General features: G+C 36.3%; 1 protein-coding gene across 1 annotated transcript in view; it reads left to right on the top strand.

Annotated features, from left to right (window-relative positions):
• The window catches only part of dtn (transmembrane protein 132C dtn), a 691,446-nt gene that overhangs the window by 353,316 nt on the left and 310,342 nt on the right, over nucleotides 1-27,788 (top strand). Inside the window, exon 2 of the mRNA XM_081770771.1 lies at nucleotides 24,989-25,970. Coding sequence (XP_081626897.1) covers nucleotides 24,989-25,970 — 982 coding nt within the window. The remainder of the gene's footprint in view (nucleotides 1-24,988; nucleotides 25,971-27,788) is intronic.

Here is a 27,788-nt window from a genome sequence, read left to right as displayed (position 1 = left end):
CCCCTCCCTATTAGGCGACGCGGACGTTGGCTCCATCCGTCGGCCGGTCGTCTAGAATTCCGCAAGGACAGATGACGTCAGCAATTAGATCCAACCGAGTGGATTGCTCACTCGAAAGAACGCACGGATAAAGTTGTTCCTCTATGGTATTGGAATTGTAAGAGTATATAAGCTTTTTAGATTATGTTATGGTCATTTCACAGATACCATTGTGATCAGTACACACATCTAACACAACATCAAATATACAAAAAGAAAGTCAACACAACATTTTCTGTTTTTATATTGTGATGTTATTGATTGGATTTTTTTTTTTTTTTTTTGTATTGAACTCAGGAGTAGCGATAATGTTCTGACTTTGTAATTGGGATTTCCTCAGTTCAATTCTTTCTGTTACTCATACTGGTCGAAGTTGCTAAAAGTATTCTAAAATTTATTAGAATAAACTGCTGTAGCGACATATTTAGTTGGGAAGTGGGCCGCGGTGGCTTAGTGCTTGAGCGTTCACTTCTAGTGCATGGGGTCCTTGGTTCGATCCTAACTCGCGTCAAGTGGGCTTTGTGGTGGACAAACACCACGTGCGTGGGTTTTATCGGGGTTCTCCTGTTTCCTCCCACTTTCTTCATTTTACCATTTCATTCATTTCTCACCGTCTCCTTTAACCTACCCGGCATAACCGTGGGACGTAAAACTCAAAGATTTCATTTCATTTCATTCAGCTTAGTGTTGTGAGCATTTTCCACTTATCACTCCTGTCACGATATATTGTTCTTTGTTGAAGTTTAACTCCTCTATATCAAATGTGGACCTACAATTTAACCTGGAATCCGACCTACAGTAATGCATTTAACTAACTTTTAGTGCTCTCTCTCATTGGAAATCGAACCTGGAACTACATGCACCGTAGGCGCGCACGCCAGTCAATAGACCGGTAGGTAGAGCTGCCAGTTTTTGGATATACATATGACGAGAAACAATGTTCTGCAGTCGTGCAGTTCTAAATAGGAAAGAATTTCACACGATGTCTGAATATCCTTTGTTGGTAACATATATTTCATTTCATGTATTGTGTTCATACATTTTGTCTTTTGTGTGAGAAAAATGAAGAGGTGCAATTGTAAGTTTATGCTGCTGCGTTCGTTTTCACTGTTTACGACATTTGAATCAAAGCAATTTCCTTACTTTACAGTGCCCACAAAGGGCTGTGATGGCTAACAGCGGTTGATATATGGTCAGAACGTCGGTTTCTGTTGCCGTTGCTTATGACTTTTCGGACTAGATCTCGCCTATCTTTTGATAGAAATAGTTTAAACGATACCTCTGTAGTATTGGAAACAGTATCGTTTTCAAGGCCTGTGGAAATCGTCAAATTTTACTAGATGATCGAGGACATTGCTTCTTGTAATCGTGGAGAATATTGTAAGGATCTCCACCTTTCAGTGTGCATTATTTTATCGAACACATGTTATATTTATAGAACACGTGCTATTACTTATAGCCATCAATACAAGCAGACAATATACATGAAGTAGACAGGAAGACACGACGCCAACCCGACGGAACCCGAGGAGGAACGAGCCACCCAGAAATCATCTATAAAAAGGAGCAGGAGAAGACCGAGTTATTAGTTGACCACTGATCGGATAACCTGCACCTGCTCTTGAGATAGCCCTGAACGAAGGAGTATTACCTTGTCCAAATCCCTGGAGGCTGCCATGAGATAAAAGGTTCCCGTGCTAAATATTCCCTTCCTTCACCTTTACTTGTGATAAGGACAGACTCTGATTTATTCCCTTTGTACTTACAAAAAAGTTTTGTTATTTTTATAAATAAATTTTGGTGAAAAGGTTAAAATCCCGGACTGTTATTGACTACCAAAAGACATTATAATATAGTCCATTGAAACGAATATTAGTTGATTTGTATGGGACAGTACTTTTCCTTTTATTTTTAAGAATCCTTGCTACGGATACTTTAAAAGAATCATTGAATCAAAAACTTAGAAAGTGACTGAGAGTTAAAATCACTCACTTTAAAAAAATCAGTGAATCAAAAATTTAGAATGTAACCCAGATTTTTAAAAAATCAGTGAATCAAAAATTTAGAAAGTGACCCAGATTGTATCTGCTAATACTATTAAATGAAAACTGGTTGTTTTCAAGAATTTTCACATCGTACTGAAATTTGAGTGTCCGAATACACCCACACTCTGGTTTATATGAAAGGTCTAACAACTGTTGTATTAATTAGTCGATTTAATATCATTTTGTAAATATTGAATGGCTCAGTTTCTAAATGATATTCTTCGCTATGTTTAGACTTTTCCCTGAGATTCAAATAAATTAGGTAAAAGCGTAGTGAAAAGCATCAAGTAAATGCACATTTCAACCTTCTTGACATTTTTGGACTACTTACCAAATAAATGTAGCTAGTAGGCCAACGACATTGTAATCTATATAATACTAGTTTAAGCTTAAGAGTCTTCATCCCGGCGAAATTAAAATACCGCTAATTTTACAGTAATTATGTGATATCTTCAAATAGGTAAAAGATAATTGAAATGTGGAACAAGAGCGCCCTAAACAATATTATTTTGCGTGAGGTACCGTTATCTCAAGTCACCTAGACGCTTTCCGTTTTTAGCTGTTTAGAAACGCGAAAATAAATGCCGATTTTCAAAATGGCTCGAAATCGAAAGCAGATAAGCGAGTTGTGATAACAGTTTCTCATGTAAAATAATATTGTCTAGGGCGCTCTTGTTCCACATTTCGATTATCTTTTATCTATGTGAAGATATCACATAATTACTGTAAAATTAGCGATATTTTAATTTCGCCGGGATGAAGACTCTTAAAGCACAGTGGAAGAAAGCTGCCAGTCCTATGTTTGCTCTACCGAACTATTTCTCTCAGCAAACTCATGCGAGGCAATTGTGTTGGAACCTTCCTGTGGACAGAATGCCAACACATATATTACTAGTAGCCCTTATCGCTGACCTAGTGGCTAGCGGGCGTGCTTTTGATACATAGTTCCCAGATTCGATTTCCGGTGAAATATAATAGAACACACTAGAGTGATTAAAATACCTGTAGGTCTTGTCCTATATAGCATTGCTGTTGATAATGATCGTATAATAATCAATTAATACTTTTGACCTACAATATTGCAGAACATCCAAAAATTCAAGAAATGTAAGAGGCAAACACCACGCCACAGGTAGAGGAAGTATTCATATGTAGATACGCCGTAAGGAGATTCATAAGACCAAACCACTTGGCGTAACAGCCCTTTGTGGGCCTGAGCGGCTCCAATGCCATCTGTTAGGGACCGGCTGCACTAAACCCAGCTTAGCGTCGAACACGTGATAAGCGCACTTCGTCGCCTTGTCTCTAACCGGTATATCAGAAGCTTTCTAGACCTATTAGCCGTCATGTCTTTTATTCACGTGGCTCCCCAGTTTGCCTCATGACGAAGAAAAGGGTGAACGCCGAAAATTTAGAAGCATCGTCCGGCAATTGAACCCAGGACCAAGCGAATGTAAGTCCAACGCTCTAACCCTAGACTGGTGTTGCCGAGTTTCATAAGAACGTGTTAACTAATCTGCATACTGCAGCTAGAAAGTTCAAGGAAGTTCAGAGATCGCGGAAAACGAGAAATCTTGGAGGCTACCGAGAATTAGCACGGGAGTTGGAAACTAGAACGGAAAGTGTGAAGTTGGTACACATAGAGGTTGATTGAAGCAAATTTAGCTAGTGAGTATTACATTACATTTGCAATGTTGAGATAGATATAATACTTAAGAGCATGTGCCATTACTATCAAATAGGTTTTGTAAGAGATAGTTATTCGAGTCCTATAAAGTTGTGTTATAATGCCAGACGTGTTTCAAATAATTCGAAGCATTTATTTCATTTATAATCTCTAGAAATTGTCTAACAACAATCAAATGGATATCTTTAACTGTGTTACAGATTTTTGACGAGCAGCGCTTTATCTCCCAATCAGGCGCGCACCCAGAAACTTTTGTTGGGAGGATCCAAGCTATGGGAAGTCCAATACTACAAGCCACTACGTCCATGTAGTGCTGAATGATATATATCTATATCTATCTATCTATCTATCTATCTATATGGATATACTATATATATATATATATATATATATATATATATATATATATATATATATATATATATATATATATATATATATATATAGATAGATAGATAGATAGATAGATAGATAGATAGATAGATAAGAGAACGAGTACAGATCGCTGATTACCTTGATGCACCACTCCCTGTATACCCAATTGCAATTGAAATCGTTCCCACAATGCAACGAAAGTGATATCAGCGACCCTACCGGCTGCAGCCGTAACTAATCACATCGTCTGCTACTGGCACTAGCTAATTGTATCAATGGCTAATTGTATCAAACGCACGCGCTCTGAATGCTTTGATTCGTTCTGGTTTTCAGTAGTTCGTGCTACCCGTACTGCCTTGAGTGGCGTCGTCATAATCTCCAGTCACGTGATTTAGTTTCAGCGAGAAGAGCAGCTGAAATCTCGTATACTACATCCGTACTCTATGGTACAGATCAAATTTTCGTAGTACATCAATCATTTCCATGTTAAACAAGTATAGTTGTATTAAGATAGTGTACAAATGTATGTTGAGTTAGGAAGTTTTGGGAGTTCCACTGCGCCCCACCACCAGTGTTTAGAAGTGCGTGGCTTTATGTTAAACTGGATTAAAATTTGTAGCATACTGTAATATTTCTGTAGAAGCCTTTGAAATAAATGCTCTTCCCTAACTTCTTAAAGTGCACTAATTTCTGTTTCTCGCCCATACAAAATGGATGCGCAGTGGAATTATGGTACTCACTGTGATCCACAATGTTCTGTTTAGTGTTGGTGAAATAGTTAAGGCTTTACGTACTTTCTTTTCACACGTGCAAAGTGCTCTTTCTATTTCTCCATCGCACGAAGAAAGTATTGGGTAATTTAGTCTTTTTTTCTCCCATGTTATTTCTTGTCCATGCCTCCATATTGTATTGTAATAGCAGCAGTAATAGTGGTTGTGTTAGGTAATATTTCTATCAAAGTTATTTCTGCCTTGCAATAACCAGGCCTAGTGGTGCACTGACGAACCAATATCGAAGTTCCAGCACGTTTTTTGCAGCCTTGTTTGAGTTGCTGAGTATTGGAAGCTGAAAGCAAAAGAAACGAAAACTCCGCCAGATGTCTCCGCATGTGCCAATGGCTGGAGGCAGCGGTTGAACGCTCTTTGCCACCTGAGGCTGGGCTTTTTCCTTTCTTTTATCGTATTTTTCTCATCTTTTCCCTTTTCTCGGGAACTTCCAATCAATTTTGTTCGAAGAGAGAAAGGAAAGAGACATAAAAAGATCTGCAAAGCAAAAGAACAACTTTTACTGACTGCCGGGGATTGCAGCCATTTTCTCAATCCTTTTTTAACATAGTGACAATGTTAATCATAGTGTCTTGACACATCTGATGGAAATCGTACGCACATCGTATTCAGGTACTTCGTTGTATGCAGAAAATGTTTTCTCACTCGAATTAAATGTAAATTTAGGATAAAAATGCAGAAAATGTCACCTAAAATGTGTCATGTTTCATGTTAGTTCGTAGTTATTCCAACTACAGCACGTTAAGCTGAAGGTTTAACTTCATATTGTTTTTCATCTATTGGAAATAATAAAATGGATAATAATTCCATTTATGGAGAATACTTTAGTACCTCGTCTTACGAGATTAATTCATTCAAGAAAGTTAGTCGTAACTTGTAAATCTTGTTTCAGGAATCGAAATATCCCATGGAAATCCTAATTAATTTGTTCTACATCCCAAAAATAATTATAAAACTGGTGGTAGATTTCGGTTTCAGTATTCCATCTTCATTGTAATCACCTGCTGTGGCCTGCCGTGGCCAGGTCTTAACTCTGTGCCTGGATAAATGATACGGAGAAGAATGTTTCCAAAGCAATTTCATTATCCCAGCGTTTATTCTGTGCTGTTATGTAAGTCCGCAACACCAAAAGTTATTGCTGGTTGCGTACATGTCAGGCGTTCTTAGAAAACAGATAAACATGTAAATCTTCTTCAAAATCTTTCTCTCCGAGTTTATTTAAAATCGAAAGAAAACCTTCGTAGGCGATTAGATCTGGTGAAGATGTATCCGTGTACCAAATTTGGTGGTTCTACATCACTGCTCTGTATGAGAAAAGCTAGTATCAGACAGACACAAACACATTCGTTTATTACTATTATTAACCCTTTTAGGATTTCCACTTTTTGTGGTAAATTTTAGACTTTCATTTAAACAGCTACTGCTTCCTTACTATTTATCGTAGGAACATGGTTCATATCTCGTTTTATATATATATATATATATATATATATATATATATATATATAGGATAGAGCATACTTTACACCAGTACTACTCACTTGTCGGTATTATACACCAGAAACGTGAAAATCGGGTAAAATCGGAAGATTTTTCAAAAAAGATATTTTTCGAAATGTTTGCGCCCTACTGGCCCAAGCCTGGGTTCACATAGAGATTTATCTGTCTAATGAAACCAGAAATGGTAAAAATCTACCACTTCCGGTTTCAATAATAAATTAGAAAACATCACACCAGACAAACTAAACTCCTTCACATGGTGTACATGTGACACTTCTACTTGGTTAAAATCCTTTCAAATATGCAAGTATTAAGGTTGTCCCAATCGTGAACACTTCCTGAATAAAAATTACCTTATATAGAGAGTAAGTACTGTTATGTTATTGACGTGAAACGCAAAGGAACAATTACAAAAGAAAGACGAAAAAAAAAAAGAAAATTTATTCAAACAACATACATAATACTACAAGAAAAAAAAATCGAAGCCGTGTGATAACAATTGTGCTCGAGATCTTTGATGATATCCCGATTGTTATGTATGTATAATGGATATCCATTATTAATAGCTGAATTTGTATCTGCTGTATTACATAACATGTAATCTAAGAGAATGAGGCTGTATTGAAGGCCGCTGCTGTACTTTCAATACCCTTTGTCTGGAAGAGATCTTTTGTTCGTATATAGCATATGGGAATGACAAGGACGTTGTTGATCAAATTACATGTTCTAGTTTGTCAATAGATGTTCACATTATTAACAAGAGAGGCAGAAGAATAGTATGTGTTAAAAAGCCTTTGAAGAAGGATGATCAAATAATCCTCTTAGTGGAAACTCTTGGAATGTGTTGCACGTGACGAGTTTTCTTTCAGTATATAGATTAATTTTAGTATGAGATCCAAGTAAAATTTATTTTTCATCATCATTTGATACTTCACTCATTCTGTTTACGATTGACTTTTAGATTGAATGTTAGTTGAAGGTTATATTAATTTATGTTCAAATTAGAGTTCAATACTTGATAGGTATATGTTTGTAAGATAGGTACATGATTGATTATTTGGTATTTACGTCATTCTGTTAACGGCGACGCTGTATAGAACAAATTGTCATGTTTAAAATTAGGTCTGAACCATTGTAGTGGGTTCTTCGATGTCCTTCTACCCAAGAATTGAACCCTAAACCTTATGCACTAAAGGCCCGTGCGCTATGGTTAGGAATGGGATGAAGGCAGATACATAAGGATGTGCATATTTACGGATTAAGGAAGGGAATTATGGGTGAGTCATTTTAAATAATTAAAAAAAATTGAACCTGTTTAAAATTGTGTGTTGCGAAATAGTATCTCAAAGTATCATAGAAATAATTTGGATAATGTGTGACGTAATAGCGCACCTTTATAGTAAGAGAAAAAACAGTGTTGGCAGCGTACGCGTAGTCATGAATTCACGAGTAGTAGAATAAGACAAAAGGAGAGAGAAAACGCTAAAGAACACTGTATGGTCTCCAAAAAAGAAAAACATTGAAATAGTTGTTAATGGCATTTAACACGGTTTAATCGACGGTTAACATGGAACAAACACACGGACTGATAGACACCGATCTGCAAGTGCATGTCAAGTTGGGTAGTAGGTCTATAAGTTCGCTGTAGTAACAAGTATTGTCTTTTCCGGGGGCGGATCCAGGGGGGAAGGGCGATCGGGGCAATTGCCCCTCCCAGAAGAGGAAACTTTCTTATTTTATATATAAATGAAACTCATTGCAGAGTTTAGAGCTCTTAGAAGTAGCTCTAAGTTGCAGTATTACAACCCCCCAAGAAGTTCGTCCTGGATCCGCCCCTGGTCTTTTCTTATTTGAAAACTATTTCTGGCTTTCCAAACGGGAGTTCGATAAGTCTAGACTCAAGTACTTTTGTAATTGTCACATGATACTGGTCTAGTACTGAAAATAAAGTGTCCCTACATCGAGTTGAACCGGTATTTTCCTGCTCACCAAGTATACGTGTATTAACTTTTTTTTTTTTTTTTTTTTTTTTTTTTAACATACATGGTGTGCATCGAGAATCGAGAGTGACAATCTGAAACTACTTTATCATCTTACACTGCCTCAGCACTTTCTTTCCCTAAAGAGGACGCATGGTTAATTATCAATTTCCTTATATATGGAGATTTCGATTATTAATATAATAAATTACAAATTGAATATGTTCCATGAAGCTTCCAGCGATAGAGCTGCATTAACTATCTGTCGTTTACATTGAACTATTATTCTCCAATTAGGGTATCTGTCGTTTACATGGAACTATTATTCTCCAATTAGGGTATCTGTCGTTTACATTGAACTATTATGCTCCAATCAAGGTATGTGTCATTTACATTGAACTATTATGCTCCAATCAAGGTATCTGTAATTTACATTGAACTATTATGCTCCAATCAAGGTATCTGTCGTTTACATTAAACTATAATGCTTCAATCAAGGCATCGTTTACATTGAACTATTATGCTCCAATTAACGTATCTGCCGTTTATATTGAACTATTATGCTCCAATTAACACATCTGTTGATTGCATTAAACTATTATTCTCCAATTAACATATCTGTCATTTGCATTGAACTATTATGCTCCAATCAAGGTATCTGTCCTTTACATTGAACTATCATACTCCAATCAATGTATCTGTCGTTTACATTGAACTATTACGCTCCAATTAACACATCTGTTTGTTACATTAAACTAGTATGCTCCAATTGACGTATCTGTCGTTTACATTGAACTGTCATTCTCCAATTAACGTATCTGTCTTTTACATTAAACTATATGCTCCTATTTTTTAAAAAAAATTATAGACCTGAAATATAATGAAAAATCCTTATAATTTCCCCCTTCCCGCTTTCACCCCCTTTCCATCAATGTTCAGAAAGTTTATGTTCCGCGTTTGGTTCTGCTTCAGACGAGAGCTGCAGTTCGGCGACAGAGAGTGTGTTCTTGAGAAACTGGTGCTAGTTTGTGTTGCTATATAAGCAAAAGCTAATTGCGTATGTTATTTTGAATGCTTTGCGAGGTAATACCAAAAGAATAAGTGTGTTATTCTTGGGTTCAATTATTGCTATGTCATGTAAAAATTTGTATTGTCTAACAAGAAAGGAACATTTTTTTCCCCTTCATGCGTGTTAAAGAGATCGCAGTGAAAATTTTCAACGTACATTATGTTGATGAATTCTTAGCTGAAAGGTCACAAAATTTCCCAAAATGTGTTTTTCTTTGGAGGAAAATTTCTCGAATGGTCCCAAATTTTCATTTCTACATACTTGAAGCACACATTCGCGTTATGGTACTATTTGAAAATTTGTCTCATTCTGAAGAAAATGACCTACGAACCATGTATAATAGTAGACCTCAGATAGGTATAATGAAAATTTTTATCATCATCATAGGTATTCTGCCATTATTAGCAGGTCACTTGCTGCAACAGAGAAACTTCCATATTCCACGGTCTTCCGCTAAACTATTCGTCTTCACGTACGACTTTTCTGTTTTGATATTGTCAGTTAATCGTAGTCTTCTTCACTCCTTCCCTCTCTTTCTTGCTACCATACTCTCTAGTTATTATAACCAATGTTAAATCGAAACTTTTTAATTTCTTACGCATCACTGGTATCTCTCAACAGTAGTGAGTGAACGGCAGTAGTTGAGTAATTAAACATCTAGTAAACTGTTTATTTAATTATTATTGTTAATAGCCTGTTAATTATGTATAAATGTTAAAATAATTATGTCCCTTGTACATTTTCGTTGTTAGTTTTCCGTGCCTTGGTGTACAAGGTAGAAAAATGAGCGCGTTGAAATTTTACCGGTTTCCGGGGGAAGGAAAGAAGAATATAAATAACGTAGAATTTAAGGAAGAACTAGAGAAATATTTTTGCTTTCTTCTCGTTCGTGTATCTTCTGAGAAAACAAAACACAGTCGCAAAGTCCTTAACGACATTCTGTTGTTTTCTAGGTGCAATAACAATAAAGCAAATAAGGTAAGACAAATGACATTCGCCTGTTTCCGTTTCTTAGGCAAAAGCTACCTTCGTCACGGAAGAGCACGTAGCCGTTTCTAACGCTTCTTTGTCTCTTTTCTGTCGCAGCTCTCTCCCATGCTTCTGTTTTCCCGAATTTTCGGCAACGGTTCTTGTTTCTTTTTCCCTTGTTTTCCAACATCTTGTACCTGCTGAGATACAAAATACGGTGTGTTTTTGTTTCCTCTGAAGACAAAAGAGATTATTTTTCTTATATGCTGCCTTGTTGTGGGTTTTTTGTGTCACCTGTTTCTGCATTCTCTCTCTCTCTCTCTCTCTCTCTCTCTCTCTTTTGTAATTCCCTTCCCCTGAATTTTTCCTTCTTATTATACGAGGAATACGTTCCACTCTAAATCATAATTAATTCAATATTTTTTTTTAAATTAACGATGTTAAGTAGCTACGCAATCTTTGCTTTCTGTAGCCCATTAATTTATATTGGGAAATATTTTTCTGCTTTCATTGCTGTGTAGTAAAACACATACTGCACAGAATAAAAAAAGAGGGCTTTGTCAATTTAAAACAATGTCCCTGAGTTACCCGATTTGTGTTCAATTTTGACACAAGCCCAGTGTTACTAAACTTCGATCGGAATTCGGAATAAAATGTTAAAATAGTAGGCGTTAAATGAACTATCTGACATGATTTAGTAACACACCATTGGTGTTGTTTTATATGCAGTAGCTAAATAACTACTTTTATAAAACCAACTTCTTTTCCTTTTAAACGGACGTGATCTTTATGAGCGATAATAAAATGTGGCATAAAGTATTTATAAGTGGTTACAAGGAACAGAATATAGTTGGAGACGGAGAGGAACATTGTGGATATAGGAACAACGGATGGCAGCACTTGTGCTCATGTAAATGTCAGAAAATTTATACACTCACGAAACTATATTCGTGGAAAGTTACACAAAATATAATGAATTGTTCATCACTTTATACAAATGTTAAATATACCGCGCAAAGCTGTGCTTTCAGCAAAAACTAATATAAATTCTCAGTATCTGACATGATGAGCTACTAGTTATTTATGATCTGTTTGATAACAGTGAATACGCTTTTAAATAAATACTTTTGTATTTATTTGATACACAGCATTTTGAGGAAGTGGTGATATATTTGCTAAAGTTATTGCACTTTGAAGACGAAAGGTTCGTGCTCCTTCGTTCATTCACCTACTTCTATAATTCCCGTAAATTCGGGAGGGGGCGATGCGCTCTGACGTCACGTTGAATCACATCCCAGATGTATTCGATTGGGTTCAGATCCGGCGAGTTGAGGAGCCAGCACATCACTTGGAACTCGCCCTTGTGTTCCTCGAACCACTGCATCACACTCCTGCCTTGTGACATGGTACATTATCTTGTCGAAAAATGCCATTACAGTTGGGAAACATAGTCGTCCTGAAGGGGTGTACGTAGTCTGCAAGCCGACTACGTATGCCTCCTGCCTCAGCCGACATGGTGCCTTGCTCGAGCTCCTCTAGTCACATGGATGCTACGTGAATGTTCCTCAGAGCATAATTAAGCCGCCGCCAGCTTGTCTCCTCCCGCAGTACAGGTGTCAAGGAGCTGTTCCCTTGGAACACGATTCGCACCCTCCCATCTTAATGATGAAGAAGGAATCGAGATTAATCAGATAATGCAATGCTCTGCCGCTGCGCCAAGGTCCAGTGGCGATGGTCACGTGTTCATTTCAGTCGTAGTTGGCTATGTCGTGGTGTTAACATTCGCACATGGATAAGTCGTCGGCTGTGGAGGCCCATCGTTAGTGTGCAGTCGCCCCTTGTCGGTCTGATATCTTCACATTAGGAGTGTTCGGTGCACTGTGTGTTCAGACACACTTGTACTTTGCCCAGCATTAAAGTCTGATGTTAGTTCCGCCATAGTTCACTGCCTGTCCTGTTTTACCAGTCTGCCCAGCCTACGACGTCCGATATCTGTAATGCGGTGGGGGGGGGGAGGCGTCCATCATCTCGACGTTTGGACGTCGTTTTCCCTTGCTTTCGCCACTTGTTGAAGACACTCACCACAGCACTCCTCGAATACCCGACAAGTCCTGCAGTTTTCGAAATTCTCGTACCGACTATTCAGGCCATTACAACCTGCCCTCGGTCAAACTCAGATAGATCGCGCGCCTTCCCCATTCTACACACGGCCATCATTTCACTAATTAACTGGATTGAGCTGAAAATTAAATCATCTTGATCTCAAAAGATTAATTATTAAGTTTATGCGTTCTGTACCTTTCCAAAGTAATAAATGTTGGGTTGGTTTCAAGGCTGTTTCTGAGTGAATACTTTCTTCAAAATAATATTAAAATTATAGAAAGATTTTTGAGACATTGGAGTCGAGTCGAGATTTTTACGAGCAGTCTCGAATTTTGAAAAGTGTGTCTCGACTCGAATTATATTATTTTTTTTTATGCTAAATGCATAATTTCTCTGCTTAAGAGCCTGACTTACTAAAAATAATAGAAAATTTGCCATTTTTCTTTCGCTTATTTTTCATAAGTGAAAGGAGATAATGAAATGCAGCTTACCACAATCATAGATAATGTTATACCAGAAGAATATTCAATGTTGCCATCCATAGATATTACAGTGTTGCAAGAATAACATTTCCCCCAAAATCTAAGTTAAAGCAGCGATTAGAGGAACGAACTCAACTGTATTTGATTACGTATCGTGTTTTATAGGTATTCTGTGAACTACTTTTCAAATAATAGTTGTATTTAGTTTGTAATAAACAAAATAGTTTTAACATACAGTCATTAAAATTAAATAATAATGTTATTTAAAAACTAGTTCACTGGATACCAAGACAACATGATACGTAATGAAATGCAGTTAAGTTCGTTTGTCTAGTCGCTGCCGAAACTTAGATTTCGGGGAGTTGTTATTCTGGCAACACTGTCATTTTTATGGATGACAACACTGAATATTTTTCAGGTTCATATTTTCTGTTGTAGAATAAGATTATCTATGATTGTGGTAAGTTGCATTTGATTTATCTCCTTTCACTTATGAAAAACAAGCAAAAGAAAAATAGTAAATTTTGTATTATTGTTTGTAAGTCAGGCACTTTGTTAAGAAAGTGTACAAATGTATGTCGAGTTACGAAGTTTTGGGGGAGAACCGGGTCCTGTGATCTGTGCACCCGACAGATTGTACCGGATTTAAGTCCTGGTCGTGATAAAGAATTCTGGGCATGGATTAATTAACCACTATTCTTCGTAATCGATTACCTTACGATAAATTTTCTCTTAGCTTCCTTGTTCTTCCCTCCCCCCTCCTTAAGAGGCTCCATCACGGCGAAATTAAAATACCGCTAATTTTACAGTAATTATGTGATATCTGCAAATAGATAAAAGGATAATCCAAATGTGGAACTAGAGCTCCCTAGACAATATTATTTTACATGAGATACCGCTATCACGACTCACTTATCTGCTTTTGATTTCCAGCCATTTAGAAAATCGGCATTTATTTTCGCGTTTCTGCATGGCTGCAAACGGAAAGCTACTAGGTGACTCGTGATAACGGTACCTCATGCAAAGTAATATTGTCTAGCGCGCTCTTGTTCCACATTTCAATTATCTTTTATCTATTGAACATATCACACAATTACTGTAAAATTAGCGGTATTTTAATTTCGCAGTGGTTACTTCTCTTAAATCTATCTCGTACAACATAACAAAGAGCTAACAAAAGGGTGAAAATTGATAAGAAAAGCGGAAAACGTAGCACTAAGTTCTCCGTCTCTCGTCATATTCGTTCTTTCCTTCTTTGATTGTACGCATGAATACGCGTCAAGTTGAACGCGAAGACACCGCTCATACAAAGAACCAAATCATTTTCTCATCTTTGAACCTCTAAAAAGCAAGTTTAAAAAAAAGGCTGTTCTTGCTTGATAAGAAGTTAAAAACGAAAAAAAAAAAAATACTAAGCGTGCGTAAAAATGTATCATCAAGACTTGAACTCAATAAATCACTCAGTCACTTTTAGTCGTCGCAAAAATTTTTATTTGACACAGATCATTAACTGGAGACATTACTTGAAAAAAGGCGAAAGTAACAAAAATAGGGTGCAGAATAACTTTCTGTTAACATCAAAAAGAACAGGCAATTCTGCCCTCTTTTTTGAAATACAGATGTCTCTTTTATGAGAGCCGCTCGATTTTTGTATAGTTCGTTTCTTTTATGCTTTTGCGAGAGTTTATTCATTCTTAAATGTTCCTTTTTAGTCTGGGAAGCGGTTAAATTTTAATGTGCCATTTTGTTTCGCAGTTTCCGTTCTTTCTTCATTGTACTTATTACCTAAAAGGAAAAGTCTTTTTTGTCTTCCAAATGTAAATTTTTTCTTAGAATTCTCGTTTCTTGTAATTTTTGATACACTTTTTAAAAAAGACATTGCAGTCAAAAGAGGGATTTCGTTTCCACAAAGAAAATTATTATTATCATCATCATAAATGACGTAAGTAAGGGTTTTAACTCTACGGGCTGTATGCAGAGTCGTTTTTAGCATGGTATTAAGAGCTTGACTAATGCATGATGTTAACTTCCGTATTTAGAAAGACGCTGAAAACGAATCTGCATAGGGTTCTACTAGTTTAAGAAAACAAAAGCTATTCTCATTTTAACAGAATGCAGGATTATTATTATTATTATTATTATTATTATTATTATTATTATTATTATTATTATTATTATTATTATTATTATTATTATTATTATTATTATTATTATTGATGGAAACAGCGCGTTTCCAAGTACTGGTACGAGCGCATTCTTAGCATAAAAAGAAAATGGTACACTACATTTTGGGACAAGCCAAGTGGCTTACAAGCGATATCGAGAATGAAGGAGTTCTAGTGTGACCTATCTAAATTAAATAAGGGGCATAGTATAAAAATCCGCCATATTTATTTCACTTAGTTTCGAGTAATCTCGCAAAACGTACAGTGAAGCTCCTTCCATATACTGTACACGCGTACAAAATCCCATATTTTAACTAGTTTTTTAGTATGAAATATTAAGCTTTTAAACAAAATTCTGTTTCTATGGAATTCCTTTAGATCAAACATATGACGAGAGATATATAACTCAATTTTGGTTTAAAAAAAAATTTGGCGGCTTTTGATACCACGGGCCTCAACTGACATATAAGCATGTTTAAGTGTGTAGCTGACATGAGAAGTACAGTTTGTGTCAGAATTTTCTGTTGGGAAGGGTCCAAAGTTTGGCGGGTATACTACAAGACCCTACGTATATGTGGTATTGAACCATTGTTATTCTACGCCCCTCCCCCACCAAAAAAACTTTAAGTAACTAGTACTGCCACCTATATTCTCAGAAAAGAACGATAGAACTAGATTATTTTTATAATAATAATAAAAAGTACTAATGAAGTGTAAGCTCAAAATCTTTAAGCTTTATCAATCATTTGTGTGCTAAACGATTGTAGTGTTATTAACAAGTGTACAGTCACGAACATTAATAAAAGGAGGTAGGAGCCATAAGAAATAATGGCTTCAGCCTCCATTTATTAATATTCGTGACTGTACAAATGTATGTCGACTTACCAAGTTTTGGGGGAAAGGGGTTCAACACAGTAGATCTCTCATGTGGGTGTGCCCCCATGTATGGGGGCACCAAAATCTCTTTAGTTCTTAGGGTCTCTGAGGTACGTAATCCGGCCCTATGCAAGACACTAGCTGTATGTAGCGTTAAATCAGTTTTATTCTGAATCCGAAAAGACAATTAGTAATTGTTAAACATTACCATCTATTTTTTCATTAAAAAACCTATAAAACTAGGTTGTTTTTATAAGAAATAAAAATCTTTAGGCTATATTAACCATTTCCTGTTAAACAAATGTAGTTTTATTAACAGAATGTACAAACGTATATCGAGCTATGAAATTTTAGAGGAGAGGGGCCCGGATCTGATGGGCCTTCCAAGTGGGTGCGCCCCTCCTGTTTTGTGTGTATGTATTTTATTTCATTTTACGATATTGAAGAATTGCACGTAAAAGTAAGTTTGTGACGTTGATTACATGAAGATAAAATCATGTAGTGATTCATAGCTTTAAAATCAGCTAAATACACTTACAATAATATTGTCAGTCACTGATTTCTGTAAATTCGATATATATGTAAATTCAGACTCATGTAAGAAAATTTCTATTACTGGCGGACCCAGGATGGTCATTTCAAAGGGGCGGACCCAGGATGGTCATTTCAAAGGGGCGGATCACCTACTGGACGACGAGTGTAGGCTTGAATAGGAGAGTCTTACGTCAAAACACAATAAATTAATGCAATATTGTATGTGTGTATATACTTAAATATAATAAATTTTCAAGATAATATAATGTGTCTTATGCATTGTTTATTGTAATTTTCTTGGTTGCTTTTATACACTGTGTATCATATGTTATAATAATTGTAATGTGATACTAAATAGCTGAGTATAGAAAAAAGTAGCCTTTGAGAGAAAAGAGTAGTTATCTCCGTGGATCCGCTATTGTTTTCCATATATGAAAAATTTCGAACGGTGCTTAAGGTCTGAAGTAGTTAGTATCAAATTTCTAAATTCTGTTTTGAGAGCCATCTAGTGAATGAGGCATGAACTACGTGCTAATAGCGTTCCCCACGAAACGAGACGATACGATACTGTATTTTCGTGTCGAGATAGGTTACAAAGTGAGACTGAGGTCTTCCAATAGAAATAGATGTCATTTTCGAGACAAGACTGCACTTTCAGACAGTTTTACGAAACAAGAAGGCTCCAAATCGTGTCTCGTGGGCAATAATACGTGATAGTCTGGCAGTGTTGCTAACTGGCTATATGGCCTATGGAGTCCGGAAGTTCAATGCCGCGTTCACAAAAGCTCTCCACCGATTTCTATCCTTAGAAAGTGGACCCAGTTTCTACTTTGTATTCCTATTTCTGCAAGATCCATCTTAATATTGTCCTCCCATCTGCGCCTAGGTCTTCCTGTGGTCGTTTTCCGATTGGACTTCCAGTTAAAACTTTGAAAGCGTTCCTACTTCCTTCTTTTCTGGCTTCATGACCTGTCCACCTGAGCTTCCTAGACTTGATGACCCTAACAATGTTTGGTAAACAGTATAAAATATGTAATACCTCGTTATGAAATCTTCGCCATTCCCCATTCTCGTTCCTCTTGGATCCGAATATTCGTCTTAGAATCTTGTTCTCAAATACTTTCAGTGTACGTTCTTCCCTCAGAGTAAGCGATCATGTTTCGCCAGAACAACAGGCATGATTATTGTTTTATATATTTTAAGCTTCAAATTCCTCGACGGAATTCGTGACGACAAAAGATTTTGAATAGTAACACGAATTTGCTGTTTTTAACCGACATTAAATTTCTTAGTTGATATGGTTTTGGTCTGTTAATATTGATCCTGGATATTTAAAAGTATTCACTTTATCGAAAATATTTGATATTTGACACGTCCAGACAAGGGCTCCCATCAAGGGGGGCAACGTGGAGCGCTTGCTTTCCCCTAGAAGAAATTGTACTTCGGAATATCGGAAACCCAATAGAGTTTTTAGAATAGTTACAGGAAAATTTGAAACTATATTTGAAATGTAGCTAATTTCCCTACTCCCCCTTGGAAATCACAACATGGGCGCCCTTGCGTCCAGAATTTGCAGCATTATAATCCCCACGAACTTTCATGTACTTAGTTTTCTCTGCATTTACTTCTAAACCTACTTTGTGTCCTTGCAAGTGTTTAATAAGGCCCCTGCATTTCTTTCTATAGTTCTCCTATCCCCTATTAACGCCTTGCACTGAAATGACGAGTCTAGCTCGTCATTGCCTCTCGGTGTCAAGTCGCACAATGACGAGCTACACTTGTCATAAAATTTAAACTATTGTAGCATCACGTAGGGTTACTATATTGATGTTTAGAAAGTTATATAAAAATAAACCTTCTATAATACACTTTTATAACTTATACTTCAATTATCAGAATTCAGAAAATAAATCGTAGTGGAAGGGGTTAAATTTATAACGCCGCAACTCCTCTGGCAATGCTGCACTTGTCATAAACTGTACGAAACACACTGTGATACGCTGCGTCTGCAAAATTTACTGAAAGTTGATTTACGTAAATTTCGACTTACCCCAAACACCCCTGAAATGATCTATTTACGCAAGTCTTCAAAGAATGAAAGTCATTTGTGTCTCTCCTCGTTTTAGCCGCCTGGCCTTTTTTTTTTTTTTTTTTAATCCAAAAGAACAGAAATCATAATCTTCTTGATTTCTCATTTCGCTCTGTCTATTTTTCTTTTCTCTGTTCTACTTATTTGTTTATCGATCGGGATTGTTTTGTTTTCTTTCTTGTTCCTTTTAGCTTTTTAGATTCTGCTTTTGTTCCTTTGTTTATTCTGCCCTCGTTGATTGATCTCTCCATTTTTCTACCGTTATTTATTTGATTTTCTATTCTTCTCCTTTCGTTCCAGTTTTGTTCCAAGATTTATCTGTTTGTTGTCTGAAAACATTTTCGGTTTTTCTTTCATTTGTTTTCTTTCGAAATTTAGAGACTCTTCTTTTTTTCTTTTGTAAATGAAAAGTAGAGACGATTGTGATACAAACGACGAATTTTGATGACAGTTTTTCTTATTGGCAATTTGTTTCAGATATTATGTTTATAAGTACTGCCTCATTTTCTCTTGGATGAATGACGTCAATCGCTTTAAATCAATCGATTTACAATCTGGAATATATTTGCGTTAATAATGTTTGATAGCTGTGCTTCCTTTGTTTGCCCTCTTCGCTGATAAAGTGTCTGTCCTAAAAAAAAAATCTCTAAAGAGGGGTAGTTTACTCTTGAGGACGAGTTCTTTGGAATGATTTTTCAAGAGTGACAGGCATTTTATTGTATTCATATTCCATAAATAAAGGTTTATTCCACTATTAACGTTATACACCAGGCAGGGATTTGAACGAAATCGTAGATTTTTCATATTGAGGGTCTTGGTGACCTCCTATCCTATTATCACAGGGTGATGATACAGGGTTACCTCATTGGAAAGCTTATAGAACACTGATTCTAATGAGGTAACTACAGTACCACATTATATGCAGACCATTTTTATTATTATTATTATTATTATTATTATTATTATTATTATTATTATTATTATTATTATTATTATTATTATTATTATTATTGTCCGTAGGGAATACAGAAATAAGAATTATGTTTCTAGACCAACTCAGTAAAAAGATATGTTGTTTTATATGGAACTGTCCAGAAAATAAATGTAATTTATGTTAAAATAATGAGACTCAAAAAATTGGCCAACTTTCCCTCTCCCCTGCTCCCCACTTATAAGCAACAGGTATTTTTGCAGGGTATTAGCGTGTAGTGGACTATGTCATTGCTTTTTCATGTCGATTTTTAAGACTGTACCCCAAGGGTGGAATGCCCCCCAGAAAAACCTGTTGCAAAAAATATGAATTTTACCCACCCCTCTTCGCCATGATACCCCGTACATACATAAAGTTCATGTTGGCGGCAAACTTTATTCTTCAGGAACACAGTGATACCAACATCATCTTTTTAGCTTAATTAGGGGCTGAGCTATTAAGGTTTAAAGCCTTGACGCAGCGGTTGCGTCCTTGGACGTTTAAAGAATAATAACACTTTAATACAAGATAAGTCATCATTGCTTATGAAAAAAGATTCTCAAGGTGTAGTTTACTTATATAAAGACCCAGGCGATTTTATTCGTGTTGCATAAATAAACATTTAATTAATAACTCTACAATATTTATGAAAAAATCCACAAGGATAGTTTACTTTTGGAGGGTAGGTTTTCTTCGGGCAAAGTTTTTCAGAAACGCATCATATAATAAATTCGTTTGCAACTTTCACAAACAGCTAAAACAGATTCACAAGACAATGTTTCACTCGTAACTGCAGCATAACCTAATTTAATTTTAAGGAATTGGAGCGAAAAAGTGAATTGCAGTCACCCGTACTTTTTAATTTTTTTTCTATCTAAGTTTTCACAGTTTTAGTCTAAAAGATAAAATATATTTATATTGCATTGCTATTTTAAAATGTGACGAAAGAAATGCTATTTATAGCACGTATTTTATTTTGCTTCTCGCTGGTAGGAATCCAATCAAATCAGTTTATTGTAATACAGTGACAGAAACACTTACACAAGAATATGAAGGTGAATTCTCTGTGGGATATCTGTTATTAGATATTAATTTGAGGTTTACGGTGAACACACTAAGCATTTCCACAAATTATATGTGCGCGTATAATTATATATCGATGTGAACATATGTTCTATCTCATATAATTTCAACGTTGAGGTTATGATTTTGGTTTCCCGATAGCAGCTGCTAACACATTGGAGAAGTGATTTAAAACGGTTTCTTGTTTTTCGTTCTCGCTTATTTTTAGTAAGCTATTGCGAAATTCCAACTGCATACGCAATTCTAGAACGTGTTAAATATTGAAACACAAAACAAATAAAAGCAAACCAGTTGAGAATGCTCCAAGAGCATTACCAGAACGAACTTAAAAATAATTAATTTTTCTTATTAACTTCTACAGGCTTTATATCAATAGTTCTATGTATTTTATTGTTATACTCATTAAACAATTCTTGTAATATATATCTACCCATTTATAATTGCCTTGAGTACTAAATATTTTCCACATGTTTTGTTTAAGAGATCTCTTAAAACGTACCACGGTATGTTGTTTTACAAAGACACATGCTCAAAATTGAAAAATTCGCAAATTATCATTTCTCTATGACTTATGATGGTTCCCGAGATATGGTTATTTAAATCTCCCGAAGTCCGAACTTTTTTGGCCAATATCTGGGAAACGGTGCCCAATTAGCCAGTGGCCACCGATTACTATTTGATACCAAAATATTCATCATCTTCTTAGATATTGATCAACACCAATATGATCTCTCTATGACTTACGATTCCCGAGATCGTAAAATCGCAATTAAATCTCCCGAAATCGGAACTTTTTTTTGGCCAATATCTCTGGAACGGTAAGAGTGACACGAAAAATTCCATCACTTCTTTCAGATAGTTTTTGATGCTCCATCGAATGGAGGACTGAAAATTGAAAAATTCTCAAGCAAATACACGCGCACACATACACAGACATGGAGAATTCAGTAACGAACTTCAGTAATTTCGTTGAAAAAAAAAAAAAGAAAAAAGAAAAACGAAAACGCCAATGTAACGACATTATTATGGGCATTAGCTGAATTGTAGTATTGGAAATTTCTACTAAGTAAAATTATAAATTTTCTTTCTAGTGACTACGACAGCTTCGTTTAATCTTGTAATGGAGCAAAATTACAAAGGTTAAATAGGAAAATCTTATAGAGAAAAATATTTTACTACATAATTTGTAGTATTATAATAACCAGTGATGTACTGCTAGTATTTTCAATAGGTATACGCTCGACCAGTCTAAAAATATAGCGTATTTCTACTCTTGTCCTCCATTCATCAATAATAATAATAATAATAATAATAATAATAATAATAATAATAATAATAATAATAATAATAATAATAATAATAATAATAATAATAATAATAATAATATAAACACTAAAAGAACATAGTCTACCCGGAAACTGAAAAAACACACAATACTACAAAATAACTAAAAGTTGAGGGCTACGGTAAACCAAATTTAAGTTTCGTAGATTAAGATTTTCATACTTTTAAATATTTATAGGAAATTTTTGTGAAGATAAACTCAAAGAGAAACTTAATTAGATGGAGTAACAGCTACAATATAATTCTTTTATATTACAGAATATATCAAGAGTACTTGTATGGCTGAAATAGCCTTAAGTTTTCGTTATGTTTATATTAGATTACCTTTATCAAAATTGTACTGAGTCCAAGTCCTAGCCAAAACATGATTCTCCCTCAGTATAAGACTCTCCCCGCTAGTGTAGCCAAATATCTTAAAAGACCCAAGTCTCTTAAGAGTAATCAGGTCTGATGTATTAGACTGACCGATCGTGAGCAGAAACTCATTGGGAGTTCGACTCCCTCTGAAGAATTGCAATTTTTAACTGTTAACCGAATTAAATCAGTGAAGGCGGAATGACTATATCTTCTCCTTCTGCTTCGCAAAGATTATAATTACAATGTATGCATATAATACACATTATCGTTATCTTTAATACAATAATTTATCTTATTTTAGAACAAAATAATCCAAGAAACACTTAGGGCAGTTTTTCATGCAAGCGCCCATTGCGTTTGTTGATTGCGATTTCTATTAGCCAAGAGAAAGTTGTGTTGCACCTAGAGCCGTACTTAAACAATTTCTCAATTGGTTATTCAAACACACCACAAGCAAAGCACGCAACAGACACTTGCATGAAAATCCGTCTTTACATATGAAATATATCGCATTATTTTTAAATTTTTTAGAGCTACCAAACAAGAGATGCATATTTCAACTTATCGTTAGCAATAAATTAATAAAGTGTGGTCCTCCGATGAGAAGGCATTTAATAGGAATGCGACTACATATAGCACCGGTAATTTCAAGCGCTCAGGGTTGCTTTCTACCACCGAACTGAAAAGCATCACCTCGGAATCAATTGTCATTTCCTTATGTTGCAAAACTGTTTCATGCCTTCGTCTCTGCTACCTTAGTGCATCCTATGACTACTAGCCAGTGTTTGTAGTTTGAGGAAAATTTCCCTAATCTAGTAGGGAAATTTCGTAGGTAAATTTAGCCAAAAGGGAAAAGGGATTTTTTCGATAAAACGTGAAAATCCATGAAAATTCTCGCCCTGACTGATTGACCAACCAAAATGCTTAAATTTTTCTTTGATCTTCAGAAATAAACCAATAAAATCGGAATAGTGTCTGTGTGTGTGTGTGTGTGTGGTGTGTGTTCAATGTAGCATAATTTGCACCCATTGCTGTTGGCTGAATGTTTGTATGTTCTTTTTCTCTGCAAAAAAGTAAGGAAAAAGTAAGAGCAAAAAGCAAATGAACAAAACAAAGTGGTTGGTACTTCCTTTAATATAGTTAAATTACTCTTATCACATAACTTCTACCATAGGAATTGAACACTTAACAAACTAGGGAGAATTTGATAAGAAAAGGGAAAATTTGATGTCACTCAAGGGAAATTTTCTTAAGAAAACGTACTAGCTTGTCAGAGGACTGCAGTATTTTATTTGAGTGAGACCTATTCAATTAGAGGTTTATGAGAACATTGAAATATTGATATATTTACGTAGGAAGCAGTTTACCTGCTTTACTTTTTCAAGTTTAAACTACCCACCCATACCTAATTGTAATATGTTCTTTTCTTTTTCATATTTTGAAAGGAATACTATTTAATTAATCCATATATAAAATTTAAAGAAATGTAAGATATAGTCACGAGGTGTACGTTATGCAATCGCCATCAAGCTCACAAATGCTCTAAGCCTCATTATTTAATCGCTATCAAGAAATCCCCTTCTATATGTTGTCAATTTTCCAAGTGCCTTTAAAATGTAGGGCTTAGAGGAGCATTAAAAGTTGGAGTATTACTTTTTCTGTATTTAACTCATGTCCCTATTCCATCCATTTGTAGTTTGCAAACTAAAATACGCACTTCACTTTGGATATTATTTTCCATTATGAATTGACCACCCTGAGTTCAGTTTCTTTCATGTTGAGAGAAGGCTTTTTATACCTAAACTTCCTTCAGTATTTCAGTGTCCAATAATTAGAAAACGACCAAGAAGACACGGTAGAATGAAATATATTATTGGATGCAAAATTTCATCAAGTATGTTGAGCATTACAGATTTCTGATATTTCCTCCCTGCAGATGTATCAGACCTCAATTCTGCAGTCTAGTTCCTGCTAAACATTTTGTTGATAACTGTGTATTGTCAATGGTACCAACTTGATTTTTTTTATTTGGTTGTGCTTTAATGAGGAAGTCAGCAGTGCTACTATTGGAGTTTGCAGACCAGATCTTTGAAGTAATCCCAGAGGAAGAGATCACAGAGTGTTAAATCTGGTGATCTTGATAGTCAGGATAGAAGTGCATTCTGTTTTATCGGACTCCAGTTGCGCTATGGCTATTCCTAGTGCCCTCAGCGGAGAAAAGATGCAACTATGGTGCACTCTTATTCTTCTTTTTAATTTTCTCGTTAATAATGTATATTTTCCTTGGCCTTTTTGTTCATTTATTTATAGCGGGATGTGTTACCAACTGCACTTAATTTGGACAACTATGGTTAATATGTCCTTTTACTTGTGACAATACGTGTAACAACAATGTCCAGTTTCCCTGCTTAAATGTTGTGTATGTTTCTATAAAAATTATATCTCATAATTAAAGATCTATGTGTATTAATTATTATTTTGTAAGTGTAAATATTAGTTAAAACATTTAGTAATGTTCCAATTTCTTTTCTTTGCAGGTGTGGCTGGTTCTGTGGAGGTTCACTTTGAAAACAAGGACGGCGGATTTTTTCTTAAACATTCTCGTCACGACACATCCGCTGACTCCGACCACCAGTACGACGACGATGATACCGACGAGGATGATTCCTCGCTGGTGGGGTCATCGTCAACTGACGAGTCAGTTCTTAGCGTCGATCGCTTTACCGTGTTTCAAACCTCCCAGCCAATATCAGTAAGAGCCACGTATGGGCCTTTCTCAACCAAACAGACTGTTCCAGCGAGGTACATTGTACCGGACCCTGTGGAAACGATACCTTCTATGACCACCAATGTCCTTAGTACTGGAGGAACTAACGGAGACGGTATTACTGTTAGTGGAATTACTAACAATGTTACGTCATTAGTGACGTCAGTGCTTGACCTTGACCTCTATACCCATAATCTGGATATAAGTGCCCATGTAGTGACTACGGAGATCCCACGAGATAGCCCTGTTTTGCGGGTTCTCTTTCATACGGGGCAAAGTCTTGGTCTGTACAGAGACTCTACCAGTAAACACCGACGCCAACAGGTGTGCATTTCGCTGTATGCGGCATTAAGCGACCGGGCATTATCTGCAGCGTGCAGTCCGGATGAAGAAGATGGAAAATGTTTGGCACAGTTGACACTTCCGGCAACCTGGTGGCCTAGTATACCGGCACCAGGATCCAGGAAACCGGTAAAAACTCCCCGAAACATTGTTCAGGTTGCATATTCCGTCTTCGAACCTCGTGGTGATAGTTGTACACCTACGCCAGCAGCGAGAATTCAAATCCAGCCTATTACACCGTTAGCAAATGTCCCCCTTGTGCCGGCCCGAGCTGCTTATCGAGATATTCGTCCGGATGAACTCTTAACAATGTTGGTACCTCAGGCACCCTTGTATCCTCGGTCCAGAGCCTACATCCCAGTGTTTCATCAGTCACGACCGGACTACCCAGTTTCAGTATTTATTATAAGGTAAGTGAAATGTTAGAATATCTTTTATCTTTAAAAGCAAACTATAACGAATTAAAAATTAACTGCTGCAGTTACTAACTTTATACATGAATTAATTCATCACAGCAGTTTTCAAATTTGGGTAGCTGCAATCGACTTATCTCCTTCGCAGTCAAGATTTATCTAAATATAATTTATCTAAATTTACCTATGGTGTTTTCCTCAGGTTTAAACACAATTTACCAATTTGAATTAATTCCTTTGAACTCGCGTTTCTTTTCCGTTCGTAACTCCAACTCACTCGTAGCTATATGATTAGCGTACGCTCCTGTACTCGGAGAAGTCCTACTTCAACCTGTCGTACAGGATGGCTGCATACGTATTAAACGCTGCCGGGTAGGAGCTTTCGTTATCGAACGACAGGTGTGATGGATACAACCAAGTCTGTATTTACGCACGGCCATAGGTTCCCGAGCCCATACTGACAGATTTCCAGGGACAGCACATTAAAATAACCGAGTTTGAAATATAGTATGCTGAGAAATAGTCTGTGCAAGAGAAACCTATACTGAAAAGAATGTTAGTGTCGCAGTACCACTGAGTTTTCTCGTGATAACGCTGTTGAAGCTAGAGGAAGCTGAGCCTCATGCTTACTAGCTGTTACTATTATCAGTGCATTTGGTTCTGTACTCCCCACCCTGTTGCTGGTGGTTCAATGTAAGCGGACTCGGCTATATTGTTTAGGTCTATGCTAAATACGAATAAATAAGGGGGAGGGGCTCAGGAGCGTAAAATACCTAATCACGGGCCTGAGTACAATATGTGTTCTCAGCTGCTTCTACCCAATTAGGGCATATAGGCCGTAGAGTTATACCGTTCCTTCAGGCAACTCTGGAGGCCATACTTCAGTAGGACCGTGTCCGGCCACATGTATTTTAGAATGTGGAAGCTTTCTTTGGGTAACGGCGAGTATCGCTACTTTCCTGACCTGCATGGTCGCCTGACATATCATACTGTCCTTACAGTAGACAGTCGATGTCTTGTGGACTCAAATTCAAGCAATGTGGCATATAATCTCAGAAATGCATCTAACGATTGTTTGATTCGATGGCATGACGTATAGAGGTTCTGATTGCAGTGCGTGTTAATATACTGATTTATCGTGGTTAGAAGTGCGTATATAATCCTGAAATTGTGATTATTTCTGTGTAATGGTAAATTTTGGGGGAAACGTGCATTTGAAGGATATAATGGTAAATTTAGGAATAAAGAATGGTAAATTTGAGGGAAGAATAGTCAATCTGGGATTTGCACCTAAGCCCTTAGAGGGGGAGGGATGGGCACTCCTGACGGTACATATCACTATTTTGGATTTTCAAGTGCTCATATGTATATATTTGTTCATATTACTCTTCTTAATTATAATTATATTGTAAGGCTTTGAAGCTATGGTCATTTCTGGTATTTCAGAATAATCAATTATTGGGAAAGAAATGTTTATTATATCCAATATTTACCAGACAATTAGTGGTTCGCCGGCGCCACTGCGGTTCTTTAATACAATGTAGCGTCTCTTTCTTCAACACGGTTGAAAGAAGCGTCTCCTGTTATTGTTCAAAGACGCGGTCAGCTAGACTCTTCAAGATCACATTTTGCACAACCAGCTCTTTTAATATTAGCGTAAATTTAGTCTCTGCCAACAGAAAGACGTCTTTCTCTATGTGGCTGTTTGAGGCTTTTAATTTTTTCTTGCTTTGTTTCCTACTTTTTAATCCTTGGTTCGTTGCCAGATTTCTTAACTGGAGTCTATCTTCTCTTTTTCCGTTTGTGACCTATTTC

This window comes from Thermobia domestica, chromosome 9, assembly GCF_964235325.1.
Source record: "Thermobia domestica chromosome 9, izTheDome1.hap1.1, whole genome shotgun sequence".
In the NCBI taxonomy this organism is placed as follows: Eukaryota; Metazoa; Arthropoda; class Insecta; order Zygentoma; family Lepismatidae; genus Thermobia; species Thermobia domestica.
This window is presented reverse-complemented; position numbering and strand designations above follow the sequence as displayed.